Consider the following 19,201-nt stretch of genomic DNA (forward strand, 5'->3'; position numbering starts at 1 on the left):
TTCTGTTTGTATTTCATTCAGACTGATCTTGGTATTTCTGTTGCAGGTCTCCACAGACAAATCCCTAAATGGCTCAGAAAAGGATCCACTACTCTTTCTTGTATTAAGGTCACAACTTGAAGTATGCCAAAACCCCTGTAGTTAAATAAACGAGAGCTTTTTCTTTGTCTCTGCTATCTTGGAAGATCTTTTGGATTTGACATAGTGATTTTTGAGGGACTGTTGAAATATGGGATCCTTATCTTGCTCTTCATATTCCATACCCTGAAGGTACAAAGTATGTCCATGTTTGATTTTAAGGTAACAAGACTAATTATATAGCTATTACTGAAAATATTGCATCCAGGCAATGGCACTACAACTTGAAGGATTTTCATGTGTTAATGACACATTTTAGTCCCTTGATGGAAAAGCTGAAATCACTATAGATATTTGGAATATGTTTTTGTTGCTACTTTGTCTACTGAAGTCAAGGAAAATTGCTGAATTGTTTTTGCTTTCTGCTTGTTTCCATGGGACATAGAGAGATACTAAACATTTTCACCTGCTGACAGTGAGTGACTCAGTACAAGAGAAGAGCAATTACATAAATGTATCATCCAAACATTCCCAACCAGTGTGACATGGTGGTTTTTGTAGGAAAGCAAAAGAGAAAAAGTGTGTGAGAAATGTAAAAATACAAAATATGACATATAAGTAATACATGCCTTGGTTTGTAGCAGTAAATGGGTTGAATGTTTAATAAGCAGAGGTCAATCATACAGCAACCAATATCTTGGTTATTTGTGGATTTACTGCCTGTGTCACAACAAGAAACGTTGGTTTTGAGATGGTGTAGAGAACAGATGCAGGAACCCTGGAAAGCTTTGCAAATGAGCATGAATTTGTCTATGTGTGTTGGAAAACACAGCAAGCTGTAAGTGGTTTGATGCACCCACTTGCTGATTTGCCCCAGTCAAGTCACTGCCTGTGTGCTGTGTATCCTCTTTGGTGGAAGAGGTAGGACATGCACATATGGAGCCTCCCTCTCATTTCTGCTGGAGGCTGCTGTCCCATACAGGATTAGCTGTATGCTGCATGTGTCTGAGGTTCATTTAATTTTTACATGCATATGGCTAATTAATGCATGATTTACCTTATCAGGTCATACATGCATACATACATACATACATATATATATATATAGAGAGAGAGAGAGAGAGAGAGAATGACATATTTTTTATTTTCAGAAAATAAAGCTAGAAACTAAATGTATGTTATATTGTTCCAGCTTTTAATAATTTTTTCACATTGAAATCAGTTTGATTTTAATATGCTAAGAAGAGGCCCAAAAATTCCAGAATCTCTTTGCCAGCAAAGAGATTCTGTTCAGCTGCATCTATCAGCAAAACAGAAGTTTAAAATTATATACTGCATGCAGATGATTGATGAGGGAGATTGTGTCATCAGTACTCTAGCGCAATGTAACACACAGCAAAGTACTGGCAATGTTATGGTAGGTTTCAGGGTACATTATCTTCTGCTGTGTCCAGCAATTTATGAAGTTCAAATATGTATGTCTACTTGTATTTCTAATGCTAGGGAAGAAAAACAGATTTAAAGCAAAAATTACCATCTTCTCTTCCTTTGCCAGCATGGCAGTCATCTGGATTACTGGAAGGTTAAAGAAAGTCAAAAACTCTTTCAACACATCAGGGGTGTATTTGGAGTGACTGCTAGGCAGTTTTACAGCTTATCTTACTATCAGAACTATTTTGCTGCTAGACAGTGACCAGACATCCATTTAAAAAAAATTCATATTCTTATGGTAAAGAAAAATTTCAATGTTTCTCCAGTTTTTGTATCTTAATCTGGTTTCATTTACTACAGTCAATCTTGGGCACTTGCATGTTGCTGTGGATTCTAAGCCATCAGTCCTAATGAGCTGTATTCCTGGCTTTTTTTAATTGAATAGAAGTTTAAAGTACTAATATTATTTTTTTTTTCAGTGTTTCCTGTGAAGGCATTTGAAGATTGAAAAGTTGAGGGCCATTTCACTAAGCCCAGTGTTATTCTGGGTTTAACAGTGCTGTTTTACAGAGAATGGACCTGTGAACTAAGTCTTGCTGGCAGGATTTTGAGCTAAGAAAAGGGAACTCAGTTATAAAAAGTAAAAGAAAGCAGATTGGGAGAGGACAATACAGTAGTCAAATAGTTGAGTTTTGTGGGAGACTGTAAAAAAATAAGGAAGAAGAAATCTGGGGAGAGTCTCTGTCAACAATTGATTCTGTAAGTGAAATGCTTGATCAGAAAAATCTAAAATTATACTTCAGGCCTCTATATACTTTAAGAAAAAAACCAAACCAAATCAAACCAAACCCCACTTGCATTCTGTCAGGCCAGAAATGCTACCAAATGAAACTTCACTGTTTCATCTTAACAGTGAAGCACCTTGCCTGCCCAGAGTTATTCCATGGGAGCACTTCTCTTTGGCAGATGGGATAAACCTGATTTGGTTCCATAAATTCATATTTCTTCAGAAAAATGCCACACTTTGGTAGATAAACAGAATATTTTTTCATGTGATTTTTTTGATAGTATTTGATTTAGGATGATAGTGATTTTTTTTTTAAAAAACTCCTAGTTTCTTAGGTGTGTGTCAGAGTTCCCAGATCTGCTTTCTTATTCCTAGTGAGTATTACTTTAGTACATTTAGAGGGCTGGGAGGAGTGGAGAGAACCATTCATTACAGTCAGCTGGCAGGGAGGGAAAAAAGCTTGTTTCTAAATATAATGTAAATTAATCCCACTGCACAGGATGTATTAGGCATATGTAATTCCTATCTGAAGACATCTGTGTTTGAAAAATGAAGAGCAAATATGCCCAGCTGGTGACCTGGTGAATGGTTGCATGGCAAAACTATATAAAAAATAAAATTTTGTTTCTAGTAAACTGGCACTTGGAGAAAGGGAAGCACTGGCAAACTAATGCAGGAATGATGTCAGATCTTTCTTGGTTGTATAGAGCAAAAAAAAGTCACAGGACTGTGGGGGAGGTCCAGAAATAATTTTTGCTCTATGAAATAACTATTGGTGAGATATCTTTCAGCTACAAACTCCCTAATTTCAGCTGTAATGGGGGATGAAAACTGGGTAGGAATTTCTTTTAATCAAGAGCACAAGATAGCTCTCTGTTAAGTGCCATTCATTTTAAATTGCGTATATGTCTCATTTTTACCTCAATAAGCAAGCCAGGGAGAAACAGCTACTCAGTAATTTAGTCAAATTAAAATTGTCCTGTTGGTTGTATAGGCTGCATAGATCTCACATATCCACTATACTGCAATATAGCACAGCAACTAATTTCTAAGTTTTGTCTGAAAATCTTGAGTGAACAACTAGAAAAGGACTGGATACAGAAGAACTAATTTTGCATAAGTATGATATTGTTGGACTGTATTTGCATTGCATTCTGGTCTGGCAGCATTTTGTGTAAGGGTAGATAAGAGGGTGAAGGCAGGAGAGGATAAGGTTCTGAACAGCTCAGGAGGCCGTCAGGTTGAGTGTGGAAGATGGGAAGTTGCTCCTGTCAGCTGTTGATGGTGGAGCAGCTTACAGCCACGGCCAAATGCTGGAGCTGCTCTAAAACACATTTTTTTTTCACAGCCTCTCAAGTGCAAAGCTGTCAGTCTCCTCCTGGATCTCCCTTGGGATGTGACGCAGCGATGCTGGGATCCCACAGGTTCCTCCTGAAAGAACCTTGTTAGGGACCAGGGCTGGCTTTCTAAATGAAGCATCTGTGATGTGAGAAGTCACATCTTTGTGACCTTACATCCTTAATGGCACCAACATACCTGCCTATGAGTTGCAGGTGCTTGTGGGAAGCCAGACAGAAAAGGTGCATTTGAAGGGCCATGTCAGCACTTACATAAAGAGGTTACCAACAAAAGTGACAGTAGGCTCTCTGCAAACAAAGAGGTACAAAGAGGCAGATAGTGGTGTTATTTAAAAACAAATCCTGAAACTTGCTTGTGTCCTGTGTTAAGACTGCTATTTTTAGTTAGATTCAGCACAGTGGTCAGGGTTGCTCAAGTAAATCACTCCGCTGCTTGACACAGTCCTCTCATGACAATACAGGTTCAAACCAGCCCTTTTTTGATTGCTTTATAAAACAAAGAGACAATGGATCCAGCCCTTTTTTGATTGCTTTATAAAACAAAGAGACAATGGGTATTCCTCTTGTGCCAAGGATGCTGAAGAACAGACAGATTGTCCATTCAGGAAGATTACTGGCTTCACTTGCATTCCAGGCCTGGTGGTGTTTCACTGGCAACATCAGATTGGCTCTCTGAGGCAAGAAGCCTTATGTAAGGTGGCCAGGGGTTTCACTACATATGGTCCTTTGTTGGCAAAGGAGATTCAGGATCCCAGATTTCTGCTAATGATTTCACATATGTTGATGATGTGGGCATCCAATATTTTTATCTCTTCTCTATCTGTTCCTCGTATTTCCTTTCTCTGTACAATTGGTCAAAAAATTGGTCCCTGTGTCATGGGGAAATCTCATGGAGATCATGTAAAATCCTTGGTTAAAAAAATTTGGTTACATTTTTGTACTAAGGCTAGTCCCTTAGGCACTGTGATTTAAAAAGCTGCTAACTTTGAAAAGATTTCATATTCCTGTTATTGTTAGAACAGTACATCTGGACACTCTTTTTTCAGTTTTTCAATTTCCTAGCTTAGGTTTGAAAGGTAATGCTGCCATATTTTCCTGACATGGGAACAATCCATGGTTCTGAAGTTGCAGATGCAATATTCTCTAAACTTTTTTCCTTCCAAGGTCTTTAAGAGTTTCAGATTCTTTGAGGAGATAGGTTTTAAAATAGAGGCTAGAAATTCAGGCAAGTCAAGAGTACTTAAGCAAAATAAGCAGGTTTTTAGATTTGATTGTTTTCTTGATGGGTGGAAATGATCTTGATGGCTGTTGAAGGACTGTAGTTTATCAAAAGGGAGAAAATGATTGTTCCTGTCTAGAAATTCTTTCCATTTAGTGGGATAGCAGATACAAAAGGTGAGGTAGGAAAAAGTGGCAGGGGGTACAAAGAATTGGAAGATTACCAGTGCAATGCTTTTTTACATTCCTTCAAGTAAGCATATCTGAAAGAAATACAAGTGGGAATACAAGACCATTAGCAGGATGCAGTTACTTTAGAATCTCTCTACAGACAATAAACATATCATATATTAAGGACAACAGTAAGATAAAAGTCACAATGGAAATACATTAGTGGTAAATTTACATAGTTATTTTGACATTAAAAATACTCATCTCATATAAGTTATGTTTGCTGTAGTATAATTTAAAATTTCCTCATATGTGTTTTCTACTTTTGCTCTTCTTCAGAGCAAGTCAGAATAGCAGCTGCCCATGAATTATGTAGGCAGGTTGTGGCCTTGGATAATTCTAAGTGGTGCTGCAACAAAAACTAGTAACCTACCTGCTCCTGCAAGGAAATCTTTGCTCACTTTCTGAGACTAAGCTGCTATGAACTAGCTCCTTCCTAAAACCTGGTAACTGTACATTGCTGGGAACAGAAACCACGTAGACAAGTATCAGACTTTAAATGAAGGGCTAATATATATTAAATCCATGCTGAAACACTCTTCAGGGAACTACCCTGTACTGGGCACATTCCTGCTTTGTGTAGTTCACTGCACTTGATAAATCTCTTACATAATTATACTTCTGAATCAATAATTAGGATGAAAGTAGGAATGTGTGAATGAGAATTCTAAGAATAGGAGTGTGAAACATCTTAAAATTAGGGAGTTCATCTGTTTTATGAGGGAAAGGAGGTTTGGCATACAGCAAACCTTGTTCCAAGGTAGTTCCCTTGCAGCAGACACTTCATTTTGGGTATAAAACATTTGGTTGCACATATGCACATACTGAAATTTAAAGAAATATACTAAAATGACAAATACTTTCCCACTATTTCTAACTAAACTGCAATTTTTATTTTAGCACCAAATTTTGAAGTTTGCAGCAAAAATATTAAAAAAGGTTGGATTTGGTTTCAGGAAGTTTACTTTTTGGTTTAGTTTTATGGTCTTCTTTTGTCTATAAAGGTTATTTGATCGGTCTCATGGCTACACTTCTTCAAACTAATATAAAAAGAATTATAAAGACTTATAAAGAATTGCAGGAATTTATCCATGCTTGAGCAGGGTTTGGCCAACATGATCTTCAGAGGTCCCTTCCAGCCTCAACCATTTTGTGATTCTGTGATAAATGTACACATTTCTTCAAGCTGTGTAAGCCAAAATGTATCCTGATGTATCCATATTCTTTCTGGAAATGAATAGGTAAATATTCATATTAATAAGAAGAGTTTGATAGCTACCTATCGTGAGTGCCAAAAATGTTTTCAATTAACCACTTTTTTGGAGTTTGGTTTGCCAGAGTAAGGTCTGTGAAAAACACCTTCCTCAAAATACTTGGAAAAACAATAATAAATAGTATTGAAGAGTTGGGAATTTAGTCACTCTGGTGTTTCAACACAAGAATTTTTCCCATTCATCATGTTCACAGAAACTGTGACTTTTTCAGTTAGTTCTTAATGAACAATTTTAATGGCTAAAGCCTAGTTTCTAACCTTTTTTGTGGCTTCCTGATTTGTTTTTCAATAAAGAAGGCTGCCAGCTCCTTTCCTGTGACAATGCAGGGTGTGTGGGTGGGGTACACAGAGGCTCTCTTCTAGGAGGGATGGCTGGATTCCTGGAACCCTGCTCTGGAGGGAAGTGAGCAAGCAGAGGATGTCAGGTTGTGAGGAGGAGGATTTTGCTGGAGAGTGGACTCTGTTTTGACTCAGTTGTGTGCTGATTAAAGTTAACAAAAATGTAAGATGGATGTCATACCCAGCTAATAGATTGAGTTCCATGAATTAGGCACCAAAGAGCAGTATTTATTTATTTATTTATTTTCCCGACTGCATGGCAAATGCCTTTCTTCAGATAACTGTCTCTGGTTTCCATGGCAATCTTACTTCTGCTTGTTAAAGGTATTTTTATGACTCTCTCACATTATTTGAAGTAGTGCTAAAAGCTAGTGCTTCAGGACTGTCTCAGCTGTTGATGCCTGCATTTGGCAGGGAAATTCAAGGAGTACAAATTGGAAGAGGAGCAAAAGTAATTTTTGCTGCTCTGAATCAGACTAATGTACTCTGATGACATTTCATGGTCAGAAAATGTTGCTGTTTGCAGATTCAGTGAACTTGAAGCACAATAAAGGCTAGAAGGACTTCGGGGCAGCATGCTGTGGTGAACCACTGTATTTACTTTCTCAGTGTATTTCTGTGCAACTTAAGGTACAATGTAGCTGTCTATCTATGATGTTTCTCAATTAAAAAATAAGTACGGAATGAATGGAAGCAATCATTTTTTCAGTCTCATAAAACAGAGTTGGTATATAGTACATGGAGATTTATTGAATGTTATAGTTATGATAACTAATAACAGGATAAAATTAACTCTGACTTGGCAGGCTTTAAACATGTTCCTAAAGTGAAATGAGCTGCTTCTCATGCAGTGGTTACCTTTAATATTTCACATTTCTTTTTTACTTGGACAATTGGTCAAAGGCACAGATGAGCTTCTTACAGGGAACAGCTGAGGTCACTTGGTCAGCTTGGAGGAGAGAAGGCAGAGAGGTGACCCCACTTCAGTCTGCACCTTCCTCAAGGGGGGCAGCAGAGGGAGGTGGTGATCTCCTCCCTCTGGTGACCAGAAATGGGACATGAGGAAATGGAATCAAGCTGGAATCAGTCAGGGGAAGCTCAGATGAGGCATTAGGAAGAGGTTATTCACTGAGAGGGTGACTGGTCACTGGAACAGAGAGGTGGTCCCAGAGAAGTGGTCACAGCACCAACCCTGGCAGGGTTCAGCGAGTTTCTGCATGATGCTCTCAGTCATAGGGTTTAGTTGTGGGTAGTCTTGAGGGAGTCAATGAACCTCACTGGGCCCCTTCCAACTTCAGCTATTCTGTTCTAAGCTTGATTTTTCTGTCCTGCTCAGTCAGTCTGTGTACTGAGAAGGTTGTCAAATAATGTCAGGTGTCTTAAGGGTTTTATGTAGACACTCTCTGAGAAGACCAAATACATGCTTTTCCTTTTTAAATTAAAAACACTTCATCTTTCTGCATTAGTGGTGGAACTTGGCAATATGGGATATGCTTTGTGACATGTGATTGTTTAGCTCATGTTCCTGACAGTATTGACTTATAGGAAATTGCAAGGTGCTGCATTTTCCAGCTGTTTGTTCACTCCAATTTTTCTTGGATGCTTCTCAGCTAACCAGTACAAACCCCATGGGAAGTTTGGATCCAAGGTTATGTAGCTCTAGACTAGTTATCCAGCAGAAACTCTTCTAAAACTAACCTATGGTAGAAAATGACAGCTTTGCCCACTGTGAGGATGTGCAACATTCCAGTACACTTGTACCCTAAGGAGAATAAATTTTTCCCAAGTTCATCAGTGAATGATGAATACATAGAGAGTGGAAAAGAGCCTCTAGACATTGTGAAAAGATTCAGAGCACAATTGGTATTCAGAGCACAATTGTTTATTGAATTACCTTGTTGCCTGGAACAGTGTTATCCTCTTCCATGGAAAGAAGTTGCTGGGGAAAACTGAGGAACAATGAAAAGGGAAATGTTTGTGGTTTTGTTCCAAACTTCTTATATTTAATGCCATGCAAAGTTTCTGGTGTAATTTTTCCTCTGCTTTGCAATGTATGAAGGGAAATACTTGATTTGAAGGCATCAGCACAAAGATCTACCAGTCTATACTAAAGCTGATCTGTTCATTAGAGCAGTTTAGTAATAGATAAATCATAGTTGCTAATGAAAAAATAATGTTTCCCTGAGGGATATTCCCTGGCTCATTTTCCAGTGTCCCAAGTGGACACTTCTGTCTGCTTATCCTTTTTTGCCTTTCAGGCTCTGATTTGATTTTATCTGCTTAAAGAGTTCCTTCTCATCTTTGAACCAATACTTTTTTACACTTCATTCTTCCCCTTTAGGATAGTCAGAACAGAGCTAATTTAATTTCCTTGTGACTCTCTGATGTATAAATGACAATATGACATAATTTGCAGAAGTAATTAAACAGATGATAATGTGGAGTCTTGCATGAAGCTGCTCTGCCGTATCCTGAAGAAAAGTTTAGTGGTTCTCTAGAAGCTTCTGCAGTATTAAGGAAAACTCTTCTGAATTCTTTTAGTTTTCCATTCTTAATTTATATTAATTCTAACAAAGGTGAAACTTGCTTGGGAATTAACGTTATAAAATCAATGCAATTGAAACTAGATGAAAGATCTAAATTCATTTTAAACAAACAAACAAAAACACACAAAAAAGCCTGTTTTCTCCCCTCTCCAGGGCATTGTAAAAATATATAATTACTGTTAGAAGTACTTTCTATTAGCTGGAGAATTGGAGATATTTTTGAAAGCAAGTGGTTTGATTGACTGAGTATCTCCTAGGAACTCAGAAAGCTTTAAACACAACTAATTGAATACTGCTTGAGGAATACATTGTCGAGCCCAAAGCACCTGCCAAAACCAGGTGATGGTTCCTTTCTTCAAAATACATTAGATATTAGAGGTGTAACTCAATATTTTGTCAGTATCAAAAGGAATTTGCATTAAGACACATGACACAATATATAGAAAATTGAATCCCAAATGACATTCAGGTACTCCAAACTGAAATAGGAGGTGTGTGAGGTAGATTTTAAAGTTAATATTGCATGCTTCAGTCGAAACAGTGCTGTTTTATCAAGAGCAGAAGTAGATTTTTTGCTAGTTCTTGGTACTTGCCACTTGGTATACACATTGGCCATGTGAACAGGAATATGGTCTTGCTGGTATTTGACAAGGACAACCATTGGAATACTCTACTCCAAGCTTTTATGTGCCAAGCTTACTTGGCACATAAAAGCTTGGTTTTTTTTTTTTTTTTTTTTTGATTGGAGGAGAAATCAAGGCAAAGAATAATAAAGTCAACAGAGAGAAGTTTTGGGGGACTGCAGCTGCTTTTTCATATCTCAATCAGCAGCTTAAGATGCTGTTTTCTCTCATTATGTCTATTTGTAGGTAACCTACAAAAATGCTAACAAATCTGCCACATAAATCAATTACACTTCAACTCAAAAGAACTTCTGGTAAGTGTCAACAATATAGAGTATCCACAATGTGGCTGTTGATATGGTCTGCAGTAAGAACAGTTGAACTTTGCTTGGAGGTGGGAAGCTAAACTCTACTTTGAATATTGTCCAGCTGCAGAGAATAAATGGAGTTGTCTTGTCGAGCAGTCGAGCAGTGTTTGTATGCTGCTAGCTATGCTTCAACTGATCTAGTGGTACAGCACAGTGCAGCTTTGGGAAAAATAAAATAAAGGAGAAAAAGAATGTCTGTGAAGTCAGGGCTGGAAAGCTGGGTGCAGGTTACATGATGTTGTTACATGATGCTACATGAGTGTGCCCCACTCAGCTGTGCTAGCAGAGAACTTTGCCTCTGTAGATCAGAGGGCTGAAGCACTTGATCCAGACAGGCTAAAGTAGTTGGGTTGTTAAGCCTGGAGAAGAAAAGGCTCCAGGGAGACCTCATTGCAGCCTTCCCATACTTCAAGGGAGCTACAAGAGAGCAGGCTGGAAAGGGATTTTTTACAAAGGCATGTAGTGATAGGACATGGGGAAATGGCTTTAAGCTGAAAGAGGGCAGGTTTAGATTAGATATTAGCAAGAAATTATTTACTGTGAGGGTGGTGAGACACTGGAACATGTTGCCCACAGACATTGTGGATGCCCCATCCCTGGATATGTTCAAGGCCAGGTTAAATAGGACTTTGAGCAACCTGGTCTTGTGGAAGTTGTCCCTGCCCTTGGCAGGGGGGTTGGAATGAGGTGATCTTTCAGGTCCCTTCCAACCCAAACTATTCTATGATTCTGTGATCTTTCTAAAGACAGATTTTTAAAGGAGAGAGAAAATCCTTTTTACGGTGTCTTGATATGCATTGAAGGGGCCAATGCTGTAAGAACAGATCACTTAATTTACTCTTGTGCTGTTGTTGTGTAAGATAGAATCATAGGGAAATTTGTGGAGAACTTGTGTCTATCATATAATATTTCTTACTGAGATTTGGATGGAATGCAATGATAAGGGAAAAATACTGTCATAGATAATCCTGGATTTTTTTTATTGAATGTCTGCTTCACTGCTATCCACCTACCCTATTTGAAACAAATGTGTAGAGCTTGAATATCTGAATCAGCAGGTTGCATTCTGTGTGTACTTCTGTGAAGTTACGTGCAGCAAGTCTTTTTTTTTTCTGTTCTCCTTGTCCCATTTGTTTTGTAATTATGTACATAGAGAATGTCTTGGGGGGGGGGGGGGGGGGGGGAAGGTATATTTCTTCTGGATGTTGCTTTACACAGGCCTGTCCGTGCCATTGAAGTGGTCAGTGAAAAGAAAAGCAAGCTGCTATAATCCGCTTACAAACAGATTAAAACTACATACTTATATTTATATTTTAATTGCATCTGTATTTAATTAGTGTAAATTTGTAATAGTGTAAATTTTTATCTTTAAAAAATAGTTCTGTACTATTTATTAAAATATGAACACTTTAGCCAGTTTCTGTATTTGAATACTCAGGATAGACCATTTTATATAGGAATCAACATAAGTATTTAAAAATATGGTTTAGATAGTTTTCTTAGGCATTTGCCTTTGAAATCCCCTAATCCATTCATTACCAGAAGCTGGGAGGGGATAGCTGGGGTAAATATGTTTTCAGCCTTCTGATTCATGAAGGCACTAGCCCTTCCAGACTTCCTAATTTGAGCAGCATCATGATCCAAATCAGTGATACCTGGCAAACTCCAAACAATTATTTTCATTTGCAGTACTAGGGAACATTCAAATCTGTTAAGATCATTGTTATTGGGGTCTGGGGTTAGTTGTTTGTTTGTCTGTTTTCCTTTTTTTATGCTTCCTGTCTCTACTCACAGGTAACATCATGGTGCTGTGGTCAACTTGCAGAACATCGCTACTCAAATCGGTAACAAACCGGTTCATTAAGAATTTGGCCTGCTCGGGGATCTGTGCCAGCCTAGTCTGTGTGCCTTTTGACATTGCTCTTAGTGCCAGTCCACACTGCTGCTGGTGGATCTATACGATGCTCTTCTGCAGAATTGCCAAGTTTCTGCACAAAGTCTTCTGCTCAGTGACCATCCTTAGTTTCCCAGCCATTGCTCTTGACAGGTAATGGGGAAAATTTGCCATGATCCTGAATTTTTCTTTCTTTTTTCTCCCCTTGTCTTGGTAAATGTGGTATCACTATCTGTAATGCACACCAATGTTGCAACCACAACAGCATATCAGTTGAAAACTTGTGATCTGCCTCACAAAAAGCACAAACTCCTACTGCTTATATTGATAAGTGTGAAAAGTTAGGTCTGCCATGAAAACTCTGTGAGCTTACTGTCCCCAGTACTCCAGTAGTAAGCAAACAATCAATCAATCTCTGAAATTTGAAGTGCATGTTAGAGAAGCACTTTATTTTTTTAAATGCACACAGAATGTTCAGTATTCAGCAATGCTTTTGCTCAGGGCTTGCCAACCACAGCTTGTGCAAAGCAAAACATTATTGTACTTCCATTAGATGTAATGTAATTGCATGTAATTTAATAACATGTACACAAATTACATGTTATTACATGTAATGTAATAACATGTAATTTGTGACCAACAGCTTTTTCCAAATATCCAGAAAAAATCTGTTATAAAGCAACTTCTAAAACTATGAGTCTGGCCTTTGAATGTGACACATGCCTCCATAATGTCTTTTGAAATTTTGAGTGTGTGCAATGTACTGTCTAGTTTACAAGGGAGTTAATGGTGAAATCTTCAAAATAATATTCATATGCATCAGCCAAAGTGATGTATAGAAAGAAATTTTCACCACCAAAAATGTGATCTTGACATTTAAACAGTCAGGTTTTTTCTACAGACAGACCTGCAAAGGCAGACCTTTTGGGGGTTTTCTTGGTGGGTGTTTAATCAATTAATTAATTAATTAATTTATTTATTTATTTTATTTTCCCTTTCATAAACAGGTAGTCAGTTGGCAACCCAGTTGGGAATTTGGACTGTTATGCTCAGGTGGCTGAGAGGTTTCTCATAAGCAGTATGGCCAAGAAAATAATTTTTTTTTTTTTTTTTGACAGATACTACTCTGTTTTATATCCTCTGGAAAGAAAAATATCTGATGCAAAATCCCGAGACCTGGTTATCTATATCTGGGCCCATGCAATAGTGGCCAGCATTCCAGTATTTGCTGTTACCAATGTGTCTGATATTTATGCCATGTCCACTTGCTCTGAATCTTGGAGTTACTCCCTTGGTCACCTGATATATGTCATCATCTATAATATCACCACTGTGATTGTACCGGTGGCTGTGGTATTTCTCTTTATGATTCTTATTCGCAGAGCGCTGAGTGCCAGCCAGAAGAAAAAAGTCATCATAGCTGCATTAAGGACCCCTCAGAATACAGTTTCTATCCCATATGCCTCCCAGCGAGAGGCTGAGCTGCACATCATGCTGCTTTCTATGGTTATGATATTTATCCTCTGCAGTGTCCCCTACGTGACTCTGGTGATTTACCGCACCATACTGAATATTTCAGATATTTCAGTCTTCTTGCTCCTCACTGCTATTTGGTTGCCCAAGGTCTCTTTGCTGGCCAACCCTTTGTTATTTTTAACTGTTAACAAATCGGTACGGAAGTGCTTAGTGGGGACAGTAGTGCAGCTGCACCGAAGGTTCAGCAGGAGAAACATTGTCAGCTCGGGTGGTATTGCAGATGATAATCTGGAGCCCAGTGTCCATTCAGGAAGCCAGCTTCTGGAGATGTTCCATATTGGGCAACAACAAATCTTTAAGCCGATGGAAGATGAGGAGAATGAGACCAAATCCATTGGCTCTGGTGACTTTCAACAGAAAGAAATTCCTAGCAGCAGTTTGGAGCTCGGACAGACTTCGGTTCACAGGTTTATGCCACAGACGGTTGCAGACTCTGCAGCTCAGGTGGCCCCAGCTGTGCCCACAGAAGCTGATGCAGTAAATGACAAGTATTCCATGCAGTTTGGTTTTGGACCCTTTGAGCTGCCTCCACAGTGGCTCTCAGAAAACCGGAACAATAAAAAGCGACTCCTGCCTCCTTTGGGGAATACCCCTGAAGAGCTGATCCAGACAAAACAGCCAAAGTGTAAAGCAGAAAGAAAAGTCAGCAGAAACAATAAAGTCAGTATCTTTCCCAAGGTGGATTCTTAGTAAGAGCAGGAGCTTTAAGTGACAGAGGAAGGTCACTTTCTATTACATTTTTGATCCCATGGATCTTTTTTATGTTGAAATTTGTAACAACCTGATTTTTTTTGTCAAATATAAGTTAAACGAACAAACAAAAGAAAAACATATATACAAGTGTTCCTTATTAATATGAAATACTTAATGAAAATAATATATCAAATATATATGGAAATTTGTAGTTTGAGCTCTGAAATCCCTACAATGATACCTTGTTATTAACTTTCAAAAGTACATATGAATTTGGGAACTATTTTAATGGCTAAATTATGGAAATACAGCAGTTGGTTTCTGGGAAATGTTATGTTGTATTAAAATGGACTGGGCATCAAAGTAACTTAACAGGAAAGGCTGTAGAGAGCAGAAGACATGCAGCATGGTAAGTCCTGCTCTCCCACAAATAGACACAGCAAGATTCTGCGCATTTCATTAATGAAGTAGGATGGACTATCAAGTGCATTTGTTTTCTGTTACGTGCATTTATTTGATCAGTGTTAAAACTTGCTGGAATTTTTTTGCACAAATTAATTACCAAGCATCTAAAATATTTTAAAACCTTAAACACTGGTTTTTGGGTTAAAACATCCACAAAGCCAAGAATACCCAAATCATCATGCGTGTTAAACCTGAGAAAGACCTCTTTTTATAAAGATCCCACATATATTCTTGTAGGTATAAGTAAAAACTGGATTGGAGACCATGCAGGACAAATTCTGATTCCAATAAACAAAGATGTATGTGCTAAGAATCCTGCGATAAAGGGCATATACAAGTGTCCTTAAAGTATAATGTATGTATTAAGTAACTAAAGGGTAAGCCTTGAAATAAACTTAGCTGATGGTGCACTCTGCTGTTTTCTTATGGGAAGGCAAGCAAATTAAAGAAATGGGTGTGAAATGCTAGTGGCCTTTCTCTGAGTGTGACAGTCTCAGCTTCTGAGCCTGTCTCACTCTCACATACTCTATGTATGAGAGAGACTCACAAGAGAGGGATTCTAAGTGTTTCAGTGACAGCAGAACTGTTGGATGAAGAAGCTGGCAACAGCCCTAAAAAGGGAAAGGTTTGTTAGTGCTGTTGCTCAGTATTGCCAGAGGTAGAGAAGTTTTCCTTCTATCTTCACCGATACAGATATCAACCCTCCTGCTCCACTCATCTTGCAGAGCAGACCATCCAGTGTATGAACACAAAACTTTCAAATCTGGTGCCTAATTCCTGAGTGAGTCAGTCATGCCAACCCTGGTATCAGCTTGGCAGCCTTTCTGTGAGAGTTCAGGTCTTGTGCTGCAGCTTGCCTCTCTGCACAATCACAGGCATTTTGTCTCATTTATACTGAATGTGAACTTTAAACTCTGTCTGTTAGGTGACCTAATACTATTGCAACCCTGACATTTTAGTTCTTGTTCAAACAGTCTTTCATCTGCACTCACTGTTGTCTCTGTGGGTAGTTTCTTAAAAGCACAATCTTGTAACACCTTTTGCTCCTTGTGGTTTTCCTGTACTTCAGCCCTTTGCTGCATGCTGAACCTTTATCTGTGATTACTGTCTGTTTGTGAAAGTAGTTTTCTTTAAAGCATACTTTAAAAGGGACAAGGTGAAGAATCTTGACAAGTTCAAAGAAACTTACTAAATCAAACCAGTTAATCATAAAAGTAAGAAGAAATTCTGCTAAAGCAGAATATGCCTTTTCTTCCTTCAAGATGATTGAAGGAAGTCACCAGCTTCTGATGGCTCCAAGGTTGTGGATTTCTACAAGTCATTAAAAGCAAATGTTTTAATAAAAATGTATTTAAAGTGTATAAATTACTGTGTAAAATATGTTTTTCTCCATTTCACTTTGGTTTCAGTGCATTTCAGTGCTAGTTCAAGAGCTTATCAGTTTGGGAGTGAGGAACAGTCTTCAAGGGGTCCAGATGGGTGGTGGGAACCCGAGCTGTCCTTCTTAGATACAGAGATTAAAAGACAGACATAGCTTGCCTGAAATCACACAGAAGAAAGATTCCAGAAAAAATTGGTTCTTTTGTGGCAGAGGTGGAGAAGTACTACAGCATGCATTTTTTAAAAGTGCCAATAAAAAGTAATTTAATGGAGTGTTTGTTTTTCCAAAATTAGTGAAAGAATAGATGCCATTGAGAAAATCTTGAAAACGTAAAAATCAAAGTAGGAGTTTGTGGAGGGATAGAATGTAAGAAAATATGCAAGATGGAATATTTGACTTGTTTCATTTTTAACTCCTTTAAGACAATAGTAGCTTTGAGTCATTACTGCTGTTGCTTGGATTGTTGTTCAAATTATTCACCTGGGCAAAATGTTTTCCAGTGTCCAACTTGAAAAAAAAAATCAAATCTTGTTATAACATCACAATAAAATTACACAGAAGTGAGTTACAGGGGTTTTTTTACATAATCACTTTTTCCTTTGCAAGATAGGAGTCTGTTTATTGCCCTAAGCGTTAGAGGAATTAATGTAGTGAATATTAGCTGTGTTTGTTCTAACCTGAGTACTGGAACTGTTACAGTCTGCCTTAGAATTATTGCCTATGGTAAATAAAAGGTACTTCAGGTGAGTACACAGATATAAAAAAATAATCAAAGGTAAATAACAAATGACTATTAAAAAATCTTGGGTTTTTTTCCTCCAACATCGATGAGACAATGAAATTAAAGTGTTTTGGCTACCTTATGTGTATTAAAAGGCTTTTCAGAAAAGGAGTGTGAAGGTAAGGAATAGTAATTGGGAACAAGTTCCCTGTATGTCCCCTGTTGTTTGTATCTCTTTTTGATTGGATTAGGAAGAAAAGGATAAATACATTGTTACTATGACAACTGTTTTCTGAGTATCAAGACAGCTTGTCTAAATGTGATTTCATCATGTTATAACCTATTTTTTAGGATGAAAAGCACATCTTGGAGTGTTTTTCTTCCTGTCCACTTTCTAGACAGAGTTTTTTCCATTCCAACATTTTTTTATTTTTAAGAAAAAAATTGTTGTACTTCAAAGAACTATGTAGTTTATCTTGGAACAAAATTGACCTGTTCCTGGAAAGGGAAAAAAAGCTCATCCTTGATTCTGCTTTTCTAGTTCAAGCTTCAGTACAAGCTCTAGTTCAAACTTCAGTACACCTGCCACCTATAACAATATTTGAGATTATGTAATATTTAATGTTATTAATAAAATTTAGTCCTTGTTGGAGAGGAAGACTCTTATGACCTGATTTACGGGATTTGAGATGAGCTCTATGAACCTCTTCATCTCTGGGTCTTCAGGACACAGGGCAGATGATAAGATCAACTGTGGTTTGACAGATCCCTGCTCAGCCATTATTTGTCCATCTCAGGTGTGACAGCCTCACTGGAAACTTTCACTGGTTCTACATGGACAAACAGCAGCAAGAAGCCTATTCCTGCACCAATTTCAAAAGAGTTTTATGTCCATTTGTAAGCAGATCCAGACCCAGATCTGCTTTCCAGGTCTCCTTTCATAGGCTCTTGTGAGGTTGTAGGCAGTCTGTAATAGGAAAAAGACAAACTCTGCCAGCTGTTCAGCATATGCATTGCACTGTAGAAAAAAGATAAATATTGGGCAGTTGCACCTAGCTGCTTGCCATACCTCATTATGCATAGGTAATGTAATTCCTAATACCCCCATATTTTAATTTAGCCAGTTTGGAATGATACCGTCCATTCTACTGTTTTCTCATTGTCATTACTGGCCCGTGCAAACTTGCACATGTAAACATGCACTCTTCTTTTTTTTTTAAATTTTTTTTCTTCAGATCATCATCTGCACCATCTGGAAAGCACCATAGGTTCCAAACACCACTATGGTGTTGCTTTAACAATCAGAAGACATTAAAGTTTTAACATAGCAGAGCTCAGCATGCTTAGGGAGGAGGCAAAACCACACAGGGTTCCCTAGTGCATTTTCTGTTAGTCTTCAGTTCTTAACTGGGAACCACACTGCATGGTGACTACACTAAATACCAGGAAAAATGGTTCTCTTAGTGGCACATGTGACAGTAAAATGCAATATACTGCAAGCATCAACAAAAGCTCTACAGCAGACCTCAATACAAAACACCACTACCTAAGTAAGATTTATGTTGGCACAAACAGTTGTCAATCAAAACCTTAATACGAGCGAGATACACTTTGTTTCTTCAGAGGAAACTGTTTCTTGTGAATTTATACTGCCAATGAAAACCCGCCTTTAACACACGGGGGTATCAAAGGAAGCAGTAGGAGCCCGGAATTGTCTCTGCCGGGTTTTTTAAGATAATCGGACCATGGGCATTAATCCTCACGTTTTGTTTAAATGCAGGGAAGATAAAAACGGATGGGATTAGGAAGGCAAGGGCGCTCCCCTTATTAATAACGAATTCCTTATTAACAGCGAGTGTTCACCTAGAAACAGTGACGACAGTAAAAACTTTAATGGGTTTATTGAAAAGCGACTCAGCTCTCCTTGTGTGCGAGCATGACACAATGCGTGCAGGAGCCAAGCCTGGGCAGAGAACACCAATAATGCACAGCACAGGCACTGCTCCGAGCGGCCGGCAGAGCGCTTGTGCTCACACAAGCGGCACGGGGGACTCGGAGGACGAGGCGCCGGGCAGGCAGCGCTGCGCTCTACCAGGACGGGGAGGGCAGAGCTCCGGAGGGGTACGGGGAGAGCTCGGTCCACCAACGGAGCGGGACCGGGCCCGCACCGCCGCAACCGCAGCTATCGCGAGACTTCGCCGGCCTGGTCGTCACGGCAACGGTGCCGGCGCCCGCGCTGCTGCCATCCCGCGGTAAGGA

The 19,201-nt window shown here is 38.7% G+C and overlaps 2 protein-coding genes across 2 annotated transcripts in view; both read left to right on the forward strand.

Annotated features, from left to right (window-relative positions):
* Positions 1 to 15,943, forward strand: part of GPR176 (G protein-coupled receptor 176) — a 32,760-nt gene extending 16,817 nt beyond the window's left edge. Inside the window, exons 2-3 of the mRNA XM_009101966.4 lie at positions 12,047 to 12,299; positions 13,265 to 15,943. Coding sequence (XP_009100214.1) covers positions 12,047 to 12,299; positions 13,265 to 14,372 — 1,361 coding nt within the window. The 3' untranslated portion in view covers positions 14,373 to 15,943. The remainder of the gene's footprint in view (positions 1 to 12,046; positions 12,300 to 13,264) is intronic.
* Positions 15,944 to 19,069: 3,126 nt separating this feature from the next.
* Positions 19,070 to 19,201, forward strand: part of FSIP1 (fibrous sheath interacting protein 1) — a 69,742-nt gene continuing 69,610 nt past the window's right edge. Inside the window, exon 1 of the mRNA XM_018907492.3 lies at positions 19,070 to 19,194. The gene's annotated coding sequence lies outside the window, so the exon portion shown is untranslated. The remainder of the gene's footprint in view (positions 19,195 to 19,201) is intronic.

Source organism: Serinus canaria, chromosome 5, assembly GCF_022539315.1.
Source record: "Serinus canaria isolate serCan28SL12 chromosome 5, serCan2020, whole genome shotgun sequence".
NCBI lineage: Eukaryota > Metazoa > Chordata > Aves > Passeriformes > Fringillidae > Serinus > Serinus canaria.